The sequence below is a fragment of the Miniopterus natalensis genome, chromosome 1 (assembly GCF_054644295.1).
Source record: "Miniopterus natalensis isolate mMinNat1 chromosome 1, mMinNat1.hap1, whole genome shotgun sequence".
NCBI classification, from domain to species: Eukaryota; Metazoa; Chordata; class Mammalia; order Chiroptera; family Miniopteridae; genus Miniopterus; species Miniopterus natalensis.
The window spans coordinates 88218425-88241282 of record NC_142081.1 but is presented as its reverse complement, the minus strand read 5'-3'; the positions used below and the strand labels follow the sequence as shown (position 1 = coordinate 88241282).

General features: G+C 37.1%; 1 protein-coding gene across 1 annotated transcript in view; it reads right to left on the bottom strand.

Moving 5' to 3' along the window:
• Positions 1 to 22858, bottom strand: part of CCDC7 (coiled-coil domain containing 7) — a 127856-nt gene that overhangs the window by 91551 nt on the left and 13447 nt on the right. Inside the window, exons 4-5 of the mRNA XM_016196308.2 lie at positions 9023 to 9043; positions 8595 to 8627 (exon numbers count right to left, since the gene is read on the bottom strand). Of these exons, the coding sequence (XP_016051794.2) occupies positions 8595 to 8627; positions 9023 to 9043 (54 nt within the window). The remainder of the gene's footprint in view (positions 1 to 8594; positions 8628 to 9022; positions 9044 to 22858) is intronic.

Below are 22858 nucleotides of genomic sequence, written 5' to 3'. Positions count from 1 at the left end.
AGGAAATCTTGAGAAAGAAGAACAAAGTTGGAGAGATCACAATTTCAGATATCAAGTTATACTACAAAGCCACTGCGCTCAAAAAGCTTGGTACCAGCACAAAAACAGGCATATAAATCAGTGGAACAGAAGAGAAAACCCAGAAATCAACCCAAGCCATTACCCTCAATTAATATTTGACAACAGAGGCAAGAGCATACAATGGAGTAAAGATAGTCTCTTCACTAAATGGTGCTGGGAAAAGTGAACAGGTACATGCAAAAAAAAATGAAGCTAGACCACCAATTCACACCATACACAAGATTAACTCAAAATGGACAAATGACTTAAGCGTAAGTTGTGAAACCATAAAAATCCTAGAAGAACACATAGGCAGCAACATCTCAGACATCTCTCTTAGCAATATGTTTGTTGATACATCTCCTAGGGCAAGGGAAACAAAGGAGAAAATAAACAAGTAGGACTGCATCAAAATAAAAAGCTTCTGCACAGCAAAAGAAACCATCCACAAAATGAAAAGGGAGCCCACTGTATGGAAGAACATATGTGCCACTGATACATCTGATAAAGGGTTAATTTCCAAAATATATAAGGAACTCATACAACTTAACAAAAAGAAGAAAAACAATCTAATTTAAAAATGGGCAAAGGTCTTAAATAAATACTTCTCCAAAGTGGACATACAGATGGCCAACAGACATATGAAAAAATGCTCAAAGTTACAAATCATCAGAGAGATGAAAATGAAAACAACAATGAGATATCGCCTCACACCTGTCAAAATGGCTACCATCAACAAATGAACAAATGACAAGTACCCGTGAGGATGTGGAGAGAAGGGCACCCTAGCACACTGCTGTTGGGAATGCAGATTGGTGCAGCCACTATAGAAAACAGTATGAAGTTTCCTCAAACACTTATAAGTAGAACTGCCATTTGAGCCAGTGATCCCACTTCTAGGAATATATCCTAAGAAACCCAACACACCAGTTAGAAAGAATCTATGCACTCCTATGTTCATAGAAGTGCTATGTACAATAGCTAAGATCTGGAAACAGCCCAAGTGCCCATCAGCAGATAAGTCGATAAAAAAAGCTGTGGTACATCTATGCCATGGAATACTATTCAGCTGTACAAGAGGATCTCTTACCCTTTGGAACAGCATGGATGGACCTGGAGAGTATTATGCTAAGTGAGATAGTCAGAGAAAGACAAGTATCACATGATCTCACTCATATGTGGAATCCAATGAACAAAATAAACTGAGGAACAAAATAGATACAAAGATATAGAACCATGGAACAGTGGGACAGAGGGAAGGCAGGGGTGGGGAGTGAGAGGGGAAGAAATAAATCAAAGAGCTTACATCCATATATGCATTACCTATGGACACAGACAATAGTGTGGAGAAGGACTGGGGGTACAGGGGTTGATGCTGGGCGGAGATCAATGGGGGGAAAGAGGAGGACATGTGTAATACTTTTAACAATAAAGATAAATTCAAAAAATAGAAGTGGCCAGAGCAGTATTTAAAATAATAATTGGAATGATAGAAATTTCTAGTTCAAGAATGAGTTGCCTGAATTATTAATCTTTAAAGTAAAACAATTTGGTTAATGATAAGTTCTAGAGTGTGACTGAAATTAGGACCAGAGGTAAATTAAGACATAGATCTTCAGAGATGAGAAAGTCAAGGAACTGAGAAGCCAGCTTTGGATGTATCTCATACGTTGATACAACTAAGTGTATAAAGAAGAGAATGAGACCAATGCATGAAAAATAGGATAAAAAGAGGTTGGTATATAAAAATAAGAGGCAAAAGATAAGTTGCATTACCCAAATTGCAAAGAAGTACCAATTTAATAAGAGAGTAGGGGCAATAGAGAACTTCACCCAATTCCACTTCTCTGGAAAGACAATGACCAATCTACCACAATCAAAGAACAACTACCAACACTCTTCCAATATCAGCCATATCTATCCTGAAGCAAAGAGTACAAGACCATGAAAGTTTACTCTGGAGACAGTGCTTGGATATCATTTCTATCTTTACTCTTTAATTTATATCACAAATAAATAAATTTCTTTAAAGTTTCTGGGCTTCCAGAGTGTTTAATTGGAGAGATCCAAGATGGCAGCAGACTGATTGTAAGCTACACTGACACTCTCCCAGGACCAACCTGGATTTACAACTAAATCATAGAAAAACCATCCTGAAAACGAGCTGAAGACTAGCTGGAGAGCACCCTCATAACCAAGGAGGAAGAGTGGAGACCACAAAGAGACTGGTAGGAAGTGCGGAGGCAGGAGAGGGCTGCCTGGGCTCCCACAGGCAGAAGCTGAAGGTCTGCAGGGATATCTCAGCTGTCGGGGGTTCCCACTGAGGACTCTGGGGCCTAAACCCCAGGCTGGGCTTCCCAGCCAAGAGCACCAGAACTGAGAAAGGTGCCCACATAACATCTAGCTGTGAAAAGCAGCTGGGCTTCTGACAGGCAGCTGGAACTGCAGGCACCCTCTTAAAGAGCCAACGCACAACGTTTTGTATGCAGGCATTTGTCCTTGGACTCCAGCAGAGGGGGAGTGGAGTAGACTGGAGCTGTGTGGAAAGAGTCTGGGGTTCTGAGCTCTGAAGAGTGAAATCAGGGGAAGCCTGTTTGGATTCCTGTGTCAAGTCATTCCCCCAGACTGTGGGAGACAACTTTCTCAGGCTGTGACTTTTTGGATTTTGCCTGAGGGGGAAAGCAATTGCCCCACCTTGCTGGAAAGTCTCTTGCTCTGCCCAGAGGAGTTTCTACAGCCTGAGGCTTGTTAAGAGACTGATAACAACCAGCTGCCCCACCCTGTGGAGCTTTTACAGCCTGAAGCAGAGGCAGACCTCAGGGTGCTTTGAGTCTTTGCCTGATCTGCTTCGAGATCCCGGCCATGGAAAAGCAGACTTTGGCGTGCATCTTGGTCCTGTCCAAATGTACCCTACCTACCACTGGAGACTTCAAGGCTAGGATACTCAGGGCCAGTCACAAACTGCATCTGACATTAGCCTGCACCAGAGACCCTCCAAAAAGACTGAGAGTCCTGGCAATTCTACCTAACAGTTAAAAACAAACCCAAAAAGGTAACCAAAGTGGGGAGACCAAAAAACAAACCCCAAATGAAAGAACAAGAGAAGTGTCCAGAAAAAGGGCTAGATGAAATGGAGAATAAGTAATCTCTGAGATACAGAGTTCAGAATACTTATTGCAAGGATGCTTCACAGCATGAAAAAAGATATGGGAACTATGAAAAATATTCTGTCAGAAATGAAGAATGACACAGCAGAAATAAAGACTATATTGGAAGGAAGAAACAGCAGATTAGAGGAAGGTGAGGATCGGATCAGTGAATTAGAAGACAGGGTAGACAAAAATCCCTCAATCAGAGAACCAAAAACAAAAAAACAATTAAAAAACAGGAAGACAGTTTAAGAGAGCTGTGGGACAGCATGAAATGTAACAATATTTGTATTATAGGAGTGCCAGAGGAGATCTAAAATAAGCAGGGTTAGATAACTTGCTTGATGAAATAATGGCAAAAAATTCCTAACCTGGTCAAGGAAAAAGTGACACACTTCAGGAGGCAAGAAGAACCCAAAGGGCCCACACCCAGACACATCATAATTAAAATGCCAAGAATTCAAGACAAAGAGAGAATCTTAAAGGAAGCTAAAGAAAAGTAATCTGTTACCTAAAAAGGAGCTCCCATAAGGCTATCATCTGACTTCTCATCAGAAACTGTACAGGCCAGAAGGGGATGGCATGGAATATTCAAGGTAATGCAAAACAAAGATCTAAAACCAAGACTACTCTATCCAGCAAGATTATCAATCAAGATAGATGGTGAAATAAAGAGCTTCACAGACGAAAAAAGGCTGAAAGAATTTATCACTACAAAACTAGCATTAGAGAAAATGTTAAAGGGACTGCTATAGTTAGAAGTAGAAATAAAGAGAATGAGAAACATAAGCATAAAGAAATAAAATGGCAATAGATAAGTAACTTTCAACAATAACCTTAAATGTAAATGGATTAAATGCCCCAATAAAAAGATATAGGGTGGCTGAATACATAAGAAAACACGACCCAAACATATGCTGTCTACAAGAGACTCACCTCAGAAAAAAAGACTCACACAGGGTGAGAATGAAGAGATGGAAAAAAATTTTCCATGCAAATGGAAATGAAAAAAAAGCTGGGGTAGCAATACTCGTATCGGACAAAATGAAGACTATAAAGAGAGACAAGAAAGGTCGTTATATAATACTAAAGGGATCACTCCAACAAGAGGATATAACCCTGATAAACATATATGCACCCAATATAGGAGCACCTAAATTTATTTAAAAAACTTGTAGAGGACTTTAAGGGATAGGTAAACAGCAATACGCTCATACTAGGAGACTTTATCACCCCACTGACTTCACTGGATAGGTCCTCCAGACAAAAAATCTGCAAAGGAACAGTGACCCTAAATGACACACTAGGTCAGATGGATTTAATTGACATTTACAGAACATTCTACCCCAAAGCTACAGAATATACATTCTTCTCAACTACACACAAGACATTCTCAAAGATAGACCACATATTAGGACACAAAACAAGTCTCTACAAGTTCAAGGAGATTGAAATCATATCAAGCATCTTCTCAGACCACAGGGGCATGAAATTAAAAACCAACTATAATAAAAACACTAAAAAATATTTAAACACATGGAGGCTGAAAAGCATGCTTTTAAACAATGAATGGGTTAACAAAGAGATCAAGAAAGGAATAAAAAACTTCCTGGAAGCAAATGAAAATGAACACACAACAACTCCAAATCTATGGGACACAATGAAAGCAGTCCTGAGGAGGAAGTTCATAGCACTACAAGCCTACCTCAAAAAACAAGAAAAACTTCTAATAGACTCTTTAACCCTACAACTTAAAAACTTAGAAAGAAAACAACAAGAAAATCCCAGAGTAAGTAGAAGGAAATAAGTAATAAAGATCAGAGCAGAAATAAATGACATAGAGACTAAAAAAACAATACAAAAGATCAATGAAACCAAGAGCTGGTTCTTTGAAAAGATAAACAAGATTGATGAACCTTTAGCCAGACTCATCAAGAATCAGAGAGAAGACCCAAATAAACAAAATCAGAAATAAAAGAGGTGAAATAACAACTGACCCAATAGAAATACAAAGGATTGCAAAAAAAATACTATGAACGACTATTTGCCACAAAGCTGGACAACCTGGATAAAATGGATAAATTCTTAGAAAAATACAGCCTTCTAAAACTCAGTCAGGAAGAGTCAGAAAGCCTAAATAGGCCAATAATTGCTGATGAAGTGGAAACACTAATCAAAAGGCTTCCAGCACACAAAAGTCCTGGTCTAGATGGCTTCACAGGGGAGATTTACCAAACATTCAAAGAAGAATTAACACCTATCCTCTTCCAATCATTTCAAAAAATCCAAGAGGAAGGAACACTTCCAAATTCTTTACGAGGTCAGCATTAGCCTAACTTCAAAATCAGATAAAGACACTACAAAGAAAGAAAATCACAGGCCAATATCCCTGATGAACATAGATGCTAAAATCCTCAACAAAATATTAGCAAATCAGATCCAGCAATATATTTAATCCCACCATAACCAAGTGGGATTTATTCCAGGCATGCAAGGCTGGTACAATATTCATAAATCAATAAACGTGATGCATCACATAAACAAACTGAAAGACAAAAATCACATGATCATATCAATAGATGCAGAAAAAGCATTCAATAAAATCCAACACCCATTTTTGATAAAAACGCGCAGCAAAGTGGGAATAGAGGGATCATACCTCAACATAATAAAGGCCATATATGACAGACCTATAGCCAACATCATACTCAATGGGCAAAAACTAAATCCATTTCCCCTAAGAACAGGAACAAGACAAGGGTGTCCACTTTCACCACTCTTACTCAACATAGTACTGGACATCCTAGCCACAGTGATCAGACAAGAAGAAAACATAAAAAGCATCCAAATTCGAAAAGAGGAAACAAAACAGGTCATTATGTGTAGATGACATGATATTGTCCATAGAGATTTCTAAAGACTCCACCAAAAAACTGCTAGATTTAATAAATGAATTCAGCAAGGTAGTAGGATACAAAATTAACACCCAGAAATTGACGACATTTTTATACACCAGTAATGAACTCTCAGAAACAAAAACTAAAAAGCAATCCCATTTACCATTGCAACTAAAAAAATAAGATACCTAGGAATAAACTTGACCAAAGATGTAAAAGACCTGTACTTGAAAAACTACAGGACACTGAAAAAAGAAATAGAGGAAGATATAAACAAATGGAAAAATATACCATGGTCGTGAATTGGAAGAATTAACATCATTTAAATGTCCATACTACCCAAAGCAATCTATAAATTCAATGCAATCCCTATTAAAATACCAACAGCATATTTCACAGACCTAAAACTAACACTTCAAAAATTTATATGGAGCCAAAAAACACCTCAAATTGCCATGGCAATCTTGAGAAAGAACAAACTTGGAATGGAACAGAACAGAGAACGCAGAAATTGACCTACAACATTATGATCAATTAATATTTGACAAAGGAGGCAAGAATATACAATGGAGTAAAGACAGTCTTTTCAATAAATGATGTTGGGAAAATTGGACAGGTACATCCAAAAAAAATGAAACTAGACCACCAACTTACACCATATACCAAAGTAAATTCAAAATGAATAAAAGACTTAAATGTAAGTTTTGAAACCATAAAAATCCTAGAGGAAAACATAGGCAGCAAAATCTCAGACATCTCTCATAGCAATATGTTTGCTGATACATCTCTTAGGGCAAGAGAAACTAAGGAGAAAATGAACCAATGAGACTGCATCAAAATAAAAAGCTTCTGCACAGCAAAAGAAACCATCTACGAAATGAAAAGGGAGCCCACTGTGTGGGAGAACATATTTGCCAACAACACATCTGATAAAGGGTTAATTCCCAAAATATATAAGGAACTCACACAACTTAACAAAAGGAAGACAAACAATCCAATTTAAAAATGGGCAAAGAACCTAAATAGACACTCCAAAAAGGGCATACAGATGGCTAAGAGACATATGAAAAAATGCTCAACGTTGCTAATCATCAGAGAGATGCATCCTAAAACCACAGTGAGGTATCACTTCACACCTGTCAGAATGGCTACCATCAACAAATCAAAGAACTACAAGTGCTGGTGAGGGTGTGAAGAAAATGGCACCCTAGTACACTGCTGGTGGGAATGCAGACTGGTGCAGCCACTATGGAAAGCAGTATGGAGGCTCCTCAAAAGATTAAAAATTGACCTGTCATTTGATCCAGTGATCTCACTTCTAGGAATATATCCTAAGGAACCCAAAACACCAATCACAAAGAATTTATGTACCCCTATGTTCATAGCAGTGCAATTTACAATAGCTAAGATCTGGAAACAGCCCAAGTGCTCATCAGTAGATGAGTTGATAAAAATGCGTGTGGCACATTTACACCATGGAATATTATGCAGCTCTAAAAAAGAATATTTTATACTTTGGCACAGCATGGAGGGAACTAGAAAGTATTATGCTAAGTGAAATAAGCCAGTCAGAGAAAGATAAATACCATATGATCTCACTTATATGTGGAATATAATAAATAAAATAAACTGATGAACAAAAGGGATCCATAGACATAGAAGCATGGAACAGACTGAGCGATCTCAGAGGGAAGATGGGGAGAGGGAGGGGTTGGGGAGAGATTAATCAAAGAAGTTATATGTTTATAAGCATAACCCATGGACACAGACATTGCTATATGGAAAGCTGGGGGTGGGATGGATACAGGGTGGAGGGGATCAATGGGGTAAATAGGGGACATCTGTAATATTCTCAACAATAAAGATAAAGAAACTTAAAAAAAAAAAAAGTGCTTAATTGGACTAAACCACAAGCATATCCAAGGGAGCACTAAAATAATCCTATGTATCATTGAAGCTACCCTGTAAATCATTCTGCTATATTAACAGCATACATAAAGTCTTTTACAAAACAGAATTAAAAGTCCCTAAGGCTAGGCACCAGTAGTTTTCAAACTGGTGGAAAAGCACCTGAAAATCAAAAAGTTCAAAAAAAACTTAAAATTACATTAAATTTTTAAAAATACCAATACATAATTTTATGAGTAAGCATATATATTATGCATGATTTTTTAAATATAGGGTAACTTTTAAGTTGATAAGTTTTCTCTTGTCACATGTTCTTTTATGTAAATTAGGGAAAGAATAATTAAATTTCTATTATTCAATTTTAGTTGAAAGAATGTGCCAAAGTCAGAGTACACCAGATTTATGCAGGAATGTAGTGTGTAAACCACTGAGACACTTTTATTCTATCTATTCATTCTTTTTCTATGTAAATTAATATAATAACCAATGATTATTCAAAAATTTTCAACTTATACTTCTAATTGGTTTACAAATGAGACAAAATATTGATGTAATTAACAATTAAAAATGTTATATTTACCTCTTCCATTTGATTGACCTGTCGTTGAAACCACTTTTAAAAAAGAACAGAAAAGAAATAGTTATTGACAAGTTAAATTTCTGCAGTGAAATAAATGTGTGTTGTGTGCGTGTGTGTGTGTGTGTGTGTGTGTGTGTGTGAGAGAGAGAGAAAGAGAGAGAGAGAGGGAAAGAGAGGGGGGAGGGGGGAGGGAGGGAGGGAGGCAGAAAATTTTCATATATCAAATATTGATACTGAACCAAATATCATTTATCCTACAATTCAGAATAGGATTGATTTAACATACAATTGGAACAGAAAATTTTAAAATATATATAGCAGCAATTCTAGGACTTTCTTTTACTTCCTCAAAACTTAGAAACTTCTTTATTTACATGTATTTCTGTATTTACTTTTAGTAAACTTAAACTGCAATATTTTGAACATACCTTAAAAAGGGATTCCAAAATCTGAAAAATAAAGTTTTAATTAAACATTTTAAAATAAAATTCAGTATATATGATAAAATATTTAAGTCAAGTCTCTTGCAATTTTAAATCACAAAAATGTACAAATTATTAAAATTAAACTATAAATCTATAATCCAAAATCACAATACTTTAATATTTATACAAAGGTTTTAGTACAACTTGCATAGACAACTTAGTTCTAGAAAGAAAAAAAAATTCCATCTTTATAGATATATATTAAAAGAGACCACAATATAATTTACAGGTATGATTTTATATATTTTTTTAATATAGGTTAAGAAATAAAATTTAAATTCCTCTCAGAAGAACATAACTTTTTTCATATAGCAGAGAGTACAATGATGAAAAGCATTACCTTACCAAACATTACCTCTTCAATATAATTTTTCTCTGCTAAAGGGCTTAAAAATCAAAATATAAAATATTATACTACTGCTTAATATTTTTAACAGAAAATGCAAAGATCTGGTATAGGAGCTTGTGAAAGAAACTAAATATATAAAAACCAATTTCACAGTCCAAAATATCAATATTTACCACTTAGAAAATGTACGGCTAAAATTATTACACTTGCCACATGAAAAAGCACACTATCAGAGATAAGTGTTTTGAAATAAATTATTAAGGAAAAATATTACTGGATTTCAAGATTGCAGCAGATTGAGTGGAAGCTACACTGACACTCTCCCAGGACCAAACTGAATTACAACTAAAATAGAGAAAAAACATCCTGAATAATCAACTGCAACTGAAGACAGGTTGGAGAGCACCCTTATAACCAAGGGACTAATGGAGAGACTGCACAAAGACTGGTAGGAAGGCCAGTCCGGGTGTGGCTCAGAGGTTGAACGTCGACCTAGGATGCAGGTGATCGGGGTTCAATTCCCAGTCAGGGCACATGCCCGGATAGCGGGCTCGATCAATGACTCTCTCATCATTAATGTTTCTATCTCTCTCTCTCCCTCTCCCTTCCTCTCTCTGAAATCAATAAAGATATATCTAAAAAAAAAAAAAAAAAAAGACTGGTAGGAAGTATGGAGGCAGGAGAGGGCTGCCGGGGCTCCCACTGGCAGAAGCTGAAGGTCTGCAGGGATATCTTAGCTGTCTGTGTGGGGGGGGGTGCGGGGGGGGGGGGGTAGGTTCCCACTGAAAACTCTGGGACCTAAATCCCAAGCTGGGCTTCCCAGACAAGAGCACCAGAACTGAAAAAGGTGCCCACATAACATCTGGTTCTGAAAAGCAGCAGGGTTTCTGTCTGCCAGGGAGAGAAGTCTGGAAATGCAGGCACCCTCTTAAAGGGACAATGCACAAAGTTTTATGTGCAGTCACTCACCTTGGACTTTGGCAGAGAGAGGGCAGAGTAGCCTAGAGTAGTTTGAGAAGAATCTGAGGTTTGGTGGACTTTGGAGACAAAGCTCAGAGGGCGACCATCTGGATTCCTGTACTGAGTCATTCCTCCAGACTGCAGAAGACATCTTTCTCAGGCAGACTTTTGCTAGCCAGGCACCTTTTGCCTGGGGGGGAAGCAAATGCCCCACCCACTAGAAAACCTCTCACCCACGCTGTGGAGTTTACACCTTGCTCTGGTATACAGTCCGAGGCTCATTAAAGATTAAGATCAATCAGCTTGTAAGCAGAGGCAGACCTCTGGGTGCTTTGAGTCTTTGCCTGATCTGCTTCAGGACCTGAACCTTGGAAAGCAGACTTTGGTGTGCATCTTTACCCTGTTCAAATGTACCCAGCCCCAGCACAGGGAACAAGCTCTGGGTTGTTGATAGCTCCAAACAAGGTACTCTAGGCCAATCATAGAGTCTGACTTTGCCCTGCACCAGAGACCCTCCAAGAAGACTGAGAGTCCTAGAAGATCCACATAATACATAGAAACAACTCAAACAGGCAGCCAAAATGGGAGACAAAAAAAACAAGCCCCAAATGAAAAAACAAGAGAAGTGTCCAGAAAAAGAGCTAAATGAAATGGAGATAGGCAATCTATCCTATATAAAGTTCAGAATACTGATTGTAAGGGTGCTCAGCAGCATGAGAAATGATATAAAACCTATGAAAAATGACCAGTCAGGATTGAAGAATGACATAACAGAAATAAAGAATAAACTGGAAGGAATAAACAGCAGATTAGAGGAAGCTGAGGATCCGATCAGCGAATTAGAAGACAGAGTAGAAAAAAATCACTCAATCAGAAAACCAAAAAAAAAAAAAAAAGACAATTAAAAGATAGGAGGACAGTTTAAGGGAGCTTTAGGACAATATGAAACATAACAATATTTGCATCATAGGAATGCCAGAAGGGGAAGAGAATAAAGCAATGAATAGAGAATTTGTTTGAAGAAATAATGGCAGAAAACTTCCCTAACTTGATGAAAAAAAAAGTCACACAAGTTCAAGAGGCACAGAAAGTCCCAAGCAAGAAGAACCCAAAGAGGCCCACACCCAGACATATCATAATTAAAACGCCAAAATTTCAAGACAAAGAAAGAATATTAAAGGGAGCAACAGTAAAGAAGTTTGTTACCTTCAAAGGAGCTCCCATAAGGCTGTCAGCTGATTTCTCATCAGAAACTTTACAGGCCAGAAGGGAATGGCATGAAGTATTCAAGGTAATGCAAAACAAGGATCTGAAACCAAGACTACTCTATCCAGCAAGGCTATCATTCAAAATAGGTGGTGAAATAAAGAACTTTCCAGACAAAAAAAAAAAAAAAAGGCTAAAGGAGTTTATCACCACCAAACCAGCATTGCAGGAAATGTTAAAGAGACTGCCATAAGAAGAAGAAGAAAGAGAGAGACGACCATAGGATAAGAATCAAAATGGCAATAAATAAGGACCTATCAATAATAACCTTAAAGACTTTAAGAGAGAGATCAACAGCAATACAGCCATAGCCATGGACTTTAACACCCCACTGACTTCACTGGATAGAACTTCCAGACAAAAAGTCAGTCTAGAAACAGTGACTCTAAATGGCACACCAGATCAGATGGATTTAATTGACATTTATAGAACATTTCACCCCAAAGCTGCAGAATATACATTCGCCTCAAGTGCACATGGGTCACGTTCAAAGACAGACCACATGTTAGGACACAAAACCAGTCTCTACAAGTTCAAGAAGGCTGAAATCAGATCAAGCATCTCAGATCACAAGGCCATGAAATTAGAAATCAACTACAGTAAAAACACTCAAAAACATTCAAACATATGGAGGCTAAATAGCATGTTATTAAACAATGAATGGGTTACCAATAAGATCAAGAAAGAAATCAAAAACTTCCTGGAAACAAATGAAAATGAACACACAACAACCCAAAATCTATGGGACACAGCAAAAGCAATCCTAAGAGGGAAGTTCATAACACTGCAGGCCTACCTCAAAAGCAAGAAAAAAATTTAGTAAACTATCTAACCCTACAACTTAAAGAATCAGAAAGCTCCCTTGTGACGCCATCTGGACCAGGGCTTTTGTTTGCTGGGAGTTTTTTTATTACTGTTTTGGTTTCATCAATTGTTATTAGCCTATTCAGGTTTCTGATTCTTCTGATTCAGTTTTACATGATCTCACTCATATGTGAAATCTAATAAACAAAATAGACTGAGGAACAAAATAGATCCACCATAGACACAGAAGCATGGAACAGACTGACGAATTTCAGTGGGCAAGCAGGGGTGGGGAAGTGAGTGGGGAGAGATGAATCAAAGAAATTATATGCATATATTCATAACCCATGGACACAGACAATAGTGTGGTGAAGGCCTGCGGTGGGCAGATGCGGGTGGAGGGGATCAATGAGGGTAAAAAGGGGGATATCTGTAATACTTGCAACAATAAAGATCAATTTTTAAATAAATTTTTTTTAAAAGATCTATTTTAAAATTATATGAAACTGTAAAAATACTAGAAAAAACATGGGTAAATTCCTTTATAATATGAATTTAGGAAAACTTTTTTCTATACTAAAAATTCATAATAAGATATTTCTACATTTGACTACATAAAAAGAAGAAGAGAAGGAGGAGAAGAGCAGGAGGAAGAGGATGACAATCTTGGCTTGACCAAAATTACCATAAACAAAATCAAGATAATGTGTCATTGATAAAAGGTCAATACCCCTATATACAAAGAACTTTTAGAAACTGAGAGAAAAAGATGAAAATCATATACAAAACTGGTCAAGAGACAAGAACAGATTCACATAAAAAATCATAAAAATGAACCTTAAGGCTGTTTTCAAACTCACTCTTAAAAACAAAATTTAATACTACTCCAGTCTACCATTTCTCACCCATTAGACTAGCAAAATTTCAAGAGGTGACATACACTCAATTGAAGAGGCTATGGGGCAACAGAAATTAAAGGTGGCACAATCCCTCAATTTAGAGAAATTTCCAAAATCTTACAAAATTCATATGCATTTACCTTTTGACACAGCAATCCTACTTAAAGAAACTTACTTTGAACCTACATCTGTAAAAATATTAATTTATATATACAAGATTATTCATTAAAGTACTGTTTGCAATTGCAACATATTGAAAACCACCTAAATGTTCACATAGCAGATTAAATAAACAAACTATATGATATATGATAGTTTATGATATAAACTATGACATACTATGAACTCTACAGTATAAACTGTGGTATACACTATCACACAAACAGCTAAACACAGGATTATAAAAAGAATGAGAAAGATTTCTGTAAACTGATATGGAGTGATTTCCAGGAATTAATGTTAAGTCAAAAAAAATTAAAAGAGATTATCTAATATGCTACAGTTTGGGGAAGAAACAGAGAAATACAAGAAATATATAGAAATAGAAAAATACTTATCTTTTAAAAGAAAAATATAAGTGCCCAGCCGGGCGTGGCTCAGCGGTTGAGCGTTGACCTAGGATCCAGGCAATCGGGATTCGATTCCCGGTCAGGGCACATTCCCAGGTTGCCAGCTCAATACCCAGTGGGGGGCGTGCAGGAGGCAGTTGATCAATGGCTCTCTCATATTGATGTTTCTCTCTCTCTCTCCTTTCCTCTCTCTGAAATCAATAAAGATATATTTTTAAAAAAGAAAATATATATATAAGAAAGATAAACCAAAAACAATGAAGTTGGTTACCTGCAATAAGATAAGGGGCTGAGGAATGCAAGGAAAAGTAGGTACATGAGGGGGAGGAATGGTACTTCTCTAACTATACCTTTTGCATTACTTTTTACTTATAAAAGTATATTAATGTTCTATATATTCTTAAAATAAAATTAAGTCAATAAAGATAGAAAGGTGGAACTAAAACTAAAAGCAAATTAAACAGATGAAACTAGTAAAGGAAAAGAACTAATCCAAGTAACTCATGAACAGACTTTAACATATACCTTATACTCAGTCTTGGACAAGAGTGCTGCTGAGGGGTGAGGGGAGGAATTGCAAACAAATCATGAAATCTCTCTGGTAGGTTTGTTTTTATAGTGACATGGGTGAAAAATTTCTTTTTTTCTTTTTTTTTCAGAAATATACCTTTTTTTATTGATTTCAGAGAGAGGAAGGGAGAGGGAGAGAGAGAGAGAAACATCAATGATGAGAGAGTCGTCATTGATCGGCTGCCTCCTGCACACCCCCGACTGGAGATAGAGCCTGCAACCTGGGCATGTGCCCTGACCGGGAATCAAACCATGATCTCCAGGATCTTAGGTCAATGCTCAACCACTGAACCACACCCAGCTGTGCAAGAAATTCTTAAACAATCATAGAAGTATTATAGGTTTGAGCAAATGAGTATGTGTTGATGTTGAGAGTTAGGATTCTCACTGTGGAAGAAAGGACGTACATATATGAAATGAAAGAAGGCAAAAACAAACAATCCCTGAAGTAAAAGACTGGAAGTGAAGGTGTCTGTAAGAACTCCAGATTTCTAAATATGTCTATTCATGTCTATATGCATGTATTTGTGCATTTTATATGTATGCAGGAATATGTATATAACAAATATGTATACGTATGCATATGCATACTTGCATACATTCCCTAATTCTGTCTGCTGAAAGGGCAAAAAAGCCAAGACACTCCAGGACCTAATGGGTAAAATTAACTATCGGGTCTTGGTTCTATCAAAATTTCCCATTAAAAAGAAAGAAGGCTCCTTCAGCAAAATGGCAAATAGGAAGCCCAATATCCTTCTTCCCCCATGAAAACAGAGATTTAACATCAAACAAACTAAATGTCTCTATAAGAAATCCGGAAACCAGTTAAAAGGCTGCTGCACCCCAGGTAAGGACAAAGCCAACTATATCACAGCCCAGTAGGAAAGTTTTTTACTCTCTCCACTTCAACTTGCCCCATCCACTTCTCTATCTCTGCACTGCAGCACAGTTGGGAGGATCTCCCAAACTCCCATCTTCCACTTGGGGAATAGAAAGGAATAGAACCCACATACAAATGTATTACATTTAGGGGGTACTGCCCAAGGGTCTAGTTTCACTCTTGCCTCTATCCAAGTACTACTGTTGGGAACAGGGTGCCAAGCTGAAGATCTCTGAGAACAAAGCCATCAACCATGCACTAAAGTCTGCAGTACCAAAAAAATTGGCGCTAGGTGGAGCTCCAGTATTGTGAGTTACAACAGCACCATACAGACTGCAGTACCACAGGGAGACAGTAGGGGCATGCCTGAATAGAAACCTGCAAACCTGTTTCATAGATTTATATGCACAAACCCAGAGGGACTGCCTACACAAAAAAATATTTGAGAGGTCTCCACAATTAAGGAAGGCTGAGTGGGGAAAGTCTTTCATATAAAAGATCAGAGACAAAGTCTGGGAGAATTGGCTGATTCTTCAGATGCCAACATTTCAACAACAAAAAATTAAAAGACAAAAAAGGAAAATGATCAGATATTTAAAGTAACAAATTAAATCTCCAAAAACTAACATTAAAAAAGCCAAGATACAGTATACGAACTGCCAAAGAATTCAAAAGTGTCATCTTAAGGATGCATAATGGGTTAAAAGAAAATGCAGGTAGACAACTAAACAAAATCAGGAAAATGATGCATGAACAACATGGTGATATCAATAAAAATATAGAAACTGTGAAGAAAAACAAAACAAATTCTGGGACTAAAGAATACAATAGCTGAATTGAAAATTCATTACAGGGGCTCAACATCAAATTTGACCAGGTAGAAGAAAGATTCAGCAAACTCAAGAGAGGATATTCAAAAATACTGAGACAAAGGAGGAAAAAGAAGAAAAGCTGAATAAACAAACAAACAAACAGTGAAGCAAGCCTAAGGGATATATAGGATATCAAGAAGCAGAACAAATTACACATTATGAGACTCCAAGAAAAAAGAGAAGAAGAAAGAAAGAAGAAAGAAAGAAAGAGAGAAAGAAAGAGAGAAAGAGAGAAAGAGAGAAAGAGAGAAAGAGAGAGAGAGAGAGAGAGAGAGGGAGGGAGGGAGGGAGGGAGGGAGGGAGGGAGGGAGGAAGGAAGGAAGGAAGGAAGGAAGGAAGGAAGGAAGGAAGGAAGGAAGGAAGGAAGGAAGGAAGGGAGAGACAGAGAGAGAGAGAGAGAGAAAGAAAGAGAGAGAGAGAGAGAGAGAGAAAGAGAGAGAGAGAGAAGGAAGGAAAGGAAGGAAGGAAAGGAAGGAAAGGAAGGAAAGGAGGGGAGGGGAGGGGAGGGGAGGGGAGGGGAGGGGAGGGAGGGAGGGAGGGAGGGAGGGAGGGAGGGAGGAAGGAAGGAAGGAAGGAAGGAAGGAAGGAAGGAAGGAAGGAAGGAAGGAAGGAAGGAAGGAAGGAAGGAAGGAAGGAAGGAGAGAAAAAAAAGAAAGAACTTACTTGAAGGAATGCTGAAAATTTTCTAAATCTGAGGAAAGAAATGGACATATGAATTCAAGCAGCTTAAAGAACTCCAACTAGAAAAATATCTAAAGAGATCTACACCAAGATACATCATAATCAAACTGTCAAAAGTCACAACAGAGAGAGATAATCTTGACAACAGCATAAAGCAAATGACTCATTGCATACAAATAGCTTCTATCAGATCATCAGCAGATTTCTAATAAAAAAAAATGGGCAGGCTGGACAAAGGAGTACATAACATATTGGAAGTACTGAAAGAAAAAAATCTGCCAACCAAGAATACTATAGCTTGCAAAACTGCCCTTCAATTATTAGGGAGAAATCAAGACCTCCACAGGTAAAAAACTGCGGAGAGAGTTCATCACCACTAAACCTTCCTTACAAAAACTGCTGATGGAAGTCCTACAATTTGAATATAAAGGACAATAAACATAAACACAAAAGCATTTAAAAATGTAAAATTCCCTTGCATAGGTAAATATATCAACAAATACAAAATCCTATAGTATTGTAAAGTAGGTGAGTAGATCACTTATAAATCTGGTACATAATTTTTATTAAAAAGCATGAAAAGTCATTATAAATTTATGTTAATGAAATGCAAAATTAAAAAAGGTCAGTTGTGTCATCAATAAAATATAATAGAAGGGGGCAAATATGTGGAGTTTTTATACGCAATTGAAGTTGTTATCAGTTTAAAATAGGTTGCTATAAATTTAAGAAGCTAAGTATATAATTGCAGTGGTGTTAATTAAAGACAATAGGAAGTAGGTGTCCCTTTGTGCCTTCCACTTGTGTTCTAAGAACTTTCCGCCCGGGCAGCACCCGGGCATTGACTGCTTTGTCAGCAGCAGTGAGCTCGGAAGGGCCTCACCAGCCTTCCTGGTTGACCCACAGCTTACCCACCGGTAGAAAGCATGAATAGGATCACGTAGAGGTGCTTCCCCCCCCCCCCCCCCGTTATAGTAACCACAGGTAGGGTGCCTCGTTGCTATAGAAAACTCCATAAGTCAAGCACTTATAAGAAATCCTATAAGAATAGCTTCCTGAGGGGCCCTACTCAGAACTCTCCAACGGGGACACTCGCCCGGACACCCCTGAAGCCAAGGTGCTGCCTCCATTCCCTTGGAAACACTCTTCGGGTGGTGAGGACTTGCTTTACTCTTTGTCTTACTTTGCTTTACTCTGTCTGTTTTACTTAATGCTCCAATAAATAGTGTTTTGTTGCCTCAAGTCCGTCTCAGGTGTGCAGGGTGAGTGGTATTCAACCTCCAAATTCTGTGGCCACATAAAACATAGCCCCGTGTCACTACAAAGGGTAACCACAAAATAAATATCTATAGAATATACACAAAGGGAAATGAGAAGGGAATCAAAATACGTCACTACACAAAAATCAACAAAACTCAAAACAAGAGAGCAAGAGAGGTAAAGAGGAAGAAAAAAGCTGCCAGGCCAACAGAAAACAATAAATAAAATGGCAATAGTAAGTCCTTCCGTATCAGTAATTACTTTAAATGTAAATCAAACTTCAATTTAAGGACAGAGATTATGGCTAAAGTCATTTGTTTTTTTAAATCCAACTAAATGCTACCTATAACAGACTCACTTTAGAGCTCAGGACTTACACAGGCTAAAATTGAAAGGCTGGAAGAAAATATATTCTATGAAAACAGGAACGTAAAGAGGGTAGAGGTAGCCATTTTTATATCAGACAACATAGAGTTTAAGATAAAAACTGTCAAAAAAGACAAGGAATGACGTTATTTAATGATAAAAGGATGAATTCACCAGGAATATATAACAATTATAAATATATGTGCACCTAACATTAAAGCACCCAAATATCTGAAACAAACACTGGAAGAACTGAAGGAAGAAAGAGAGAGCAACACAATGACATAGAAGATTTCAAAACCCCGCTTTCAGTTATGGATAGAACAATCAGGCAGAATGTCAACAAGAAAACAGAAGGCTTGGCCAATACTATGAACTAGATAGACATAGCAAGCATGTATAGAATACTCCACCCAACAACAGAAAAATACATGTTCTTCTCAAGCACACATGGAACATTCTCCAAGATAGACTATATGTTAGGACACAGAACAAGTTTTTGTTACTGTTTTTGTTTTTGTTTTATTGATTTTAGAGAGGGGGGAAGGGAGAGAAAGAGAGAGAAAGAGACATCAATGTGAGATACATCGAACATCTGCCTCCCAAAGATATCCAGACTGGGGATCAAACCCACAACCTAGGTATGTGCCCTGATTGGGAACCAAACCCATGACTTTCCAGATGCATGGGATGATGCTCCATCCAACTAAGCTACACCTGCCAAGGCCAAAACAAGTTTTAACAAATTTAAGGGGGTGAAAATCATGTAAAACATCTTTTTGAACATAATGGAATAAAACAATAAATCAATAGCATAAAATCCACAAATATGTAACAGTTAAACAGCATGCTATTAAACAACCCATGGGTAAAAGAAAAATTCACAAAGGAATTTAGATAATATCTGGAGACAAATAAAAATGAAAATATAAAATACCAAAACTTATAGGATTCAGCAAAAGCAGTACAGTACTAAGAGGAAGTTTATAGTCATAAATGTTTGCATTAAAAAAATATTTCAATCTTCCTAGAACTGGGATCACTGGGTCAAATGGCAGGTCAGTTTTTAATCTTTTGAGGAGCCTCCATACTGCTTTACATAGTGGCTGCACCAGTCTGCATTCCCACCAACAGTGTACTAGGGTTCCCTTTTCTCCACACCCTCACCTGCACTTGTAGTTCTTTGATTTGTTGATGGTAGCCATTCTGACAGGTGTGATCTGATACTTCACTGTGGTTTTAAGATGCATCTCTCTGATGATTAGCAACGTTGAGCATTTTTTCATATGTCTCTTAGCCATCTGTATGTCCTGTTTGGAGAAGTGTCTATTTAGGTCCTTTGCCCATTTTTAAATTGGATTGTCTGTCTTCCTTTTGTTAAGTTGTGTGAGTTCCTTATATATTTTGGATATTAACCCTTTACCAGATGTGTTGTTGGCAAATATGTTCTCTCATACAGTGGGCTCCCTTTTCGTTGATGGTTTCTTTTTCTGTGCAGAAGCTTTTTATTTTGATGCAGCCCCATTTGTTTATTTTCTCCTTAGTTTCTCTTGCCCTAGGAGATGTATCAGCAACAAGATGTATTGCTACAAGAGATGTCTGAGATTTTGCTGCCTATGTTTTCCTCTAGGATTTTTATGGTTTCATGTCTTACATTTAAGTCTTTTGTCCATTTTGAATTTACTTTTATATATGGTGTAAGGTGGTGGTCAAGTTTCATTTTTTTGCATGTACCTGTCCAAGTTTCCCAATACCATTTATTGAAAAGACTGTCTTTACTCCATTGTATGTTCTTGCCTCCTTTGTCAAATATTAATTGACCATAATGGTGTAGGTCAATTTCTGGGTTCTCTGTTCTGTTCCGCTGATCTATGTGTCTGTTCTTGTGCCAGTACCAGACTGTTTTGATTACAGTGGCTTTGTAGTATAACTTGATGCCTGGTATTGTGATCCCTCCAACTTCGTTCTTTTTTCTCAAGATTGCTGTGGCTATTCGAATATATCCTAAAAACCCAAAACACCAATCGCAAAGAATTTATGCACCCTTATGTTCCTAGCAGTGCAATTTACAATAGCTAAGATCTGGAAACAGCCCAAGTGCCCATCAGCAGACAAGTGGATAAAAAAGCTGTGGCACATTTACACCATGGAATACTATGCAGCTGTAAAAAAGAATAATCTCTTAACATTTGGGACAGCATGGAGGGAACTAGGAAGTATTATGCTAAGCAAAATAAGCCAGTCAGAGAAAGCCAAGTACCACATGATCTCACTTATATGTGGGATATAATAAACAAAATAAACTGATGAACAAAATGGATCCAGAGACATAGAGCATGGAACAGACTGAGAGATCTCAGAAGGAAGGTGGGGAGGGGGAAGTGGATGGGGGGAGATTAATCAAAGAACTTATATGTTTACAAGCATAACCCCATGGACACAGACACTGGTCTGGGGAAGGCCTGGGGAGGGGTGGATGCAGGGTGGAAGGGATTAATGGGGGTAAAAAGGGGATATCTGTAATATTTTCATCAATAAAGATAAAGAAAGCTAAAAAAATTTAAAATAACCAAAAATAAATAAATTAAATTTAAAAATATCTCAATCTGACAACCTAACCTTTTACCTAAAGAAACAATAAAGAAAACACACCAAAAAAAAACAAAACAAAAAAACAAACAAACAACAACAACAAAAAAAACAGTCTAAATCCAAAGTGGGAAGAAGGAAAGAAATAATAAATATTAGAGCAGAGAAAAGTGAAATAGAGAATAGAAAAAAAATCAATGAAACCAAGAGTTGTTTTTTAAAGATTAATGAAAGTGACAAACCCTCGGCCAAATTAAGAAAAAAGGAGAAAAGACTCAAATAGCTAAAATTAGAAGTGAAAAAGGAGCTATTACAATAATGCCCACTGAAAGACAAATTATCGTAAGACACTACTACGGCCAATTATATGCCAAAATATTGGATAAACTAGAAATAGACAAATTCCCAGAAACATAAAACCTACCAAGGCCAAACTGTGAAAAAAATTAAAAATTTGAACAGACCTATAACAGTCAGTAGATTGAAGTAATAAGCAAAAGCTTCCTAACAGTGAAAACCCCAAAATCAGATGGCTTCACCAAAGAATTCTACCAAGCTTTAAAAAATTAACACCAATCCTTCTAAACTCTTCCAAAGAACCAAAGAGAATTGAACGTATTAGACCTATTCAATGAGGGCAGCATTACCCTGATATCAAAACTAATCAAGAACACAAGAAAACTACAGACCAATATCCCTGATTAATATTGATGCAAAAATCCTAAACAAAATACTAGCAAACAGATTCACAGGCATTTAAAAAGGATCACACAGCATATCCAAGTATGATTTTTACCTGGAACACAAAATGGCTCAACATATGTAATAATATATAACAGCATAATATAGCACATATGTAACAATGTAATACACCACGTAAACAAAATGGATAAAAACCACATGATCATCTCCACAGATGCAGAAAAGCATTTGAAAAAATTCAACATTTCATGATAAAAACACTCAATAAACTAAGAATAGAAAAATATTAATTCAATATAAAAATCCATGTAAGAATAGCCATAACTAACATCATATTCAATGAGGAAATACTGAAAGCTTTTCTTCTAAGATCAAGAACAAGGCAAGGGTGCCCACTCTCACTACCACTATTCAACATAGTACCAAAAGTTCTAGATGGAGCAATCAGCAAAGAAAAAATAAAAGGCATAAAAATTGGAAAACGAGAAGAAAAATTCTATCTGCAAATGACATGGTATTATATGTATAAAACCCTAAAAGATTCCACACAAAAAATATGTTAGAACTAATTTAAACATTCAGCAAAGTTGAAGAATACAAAATCAACACTCAAAAATCAGCTGAATTCTTTATGTTAACAATGATCCAAAACTAAATTAAGAAAGCAATCCCCTATGTTCAAAGCTCTGTTATTTACAATAGCCAAGATCTGGAAACAGGCCAAGTGTCCATCAGTAGATGAGTAGATAAAAAAGTTGTGGTACATTTACACAAAGGAATACTACACCGCTGTAAAAAAGAAGGAATTCTTACCTTTTCAACAACGGGGATGGACATGGAGATTATTATGCTAAGCAAAATAAGCCAGAGAGAGAAAAACAAATACCATATGATCTCACTTATATATGGAATCTAATGAACAAAATAAACTGACTGATGAACAAAATAAAAGCAGAGGCATGGATACATGGAACAGACTGACAGAGGTTAGAGGGAAGGGGGGAGGGGGTAA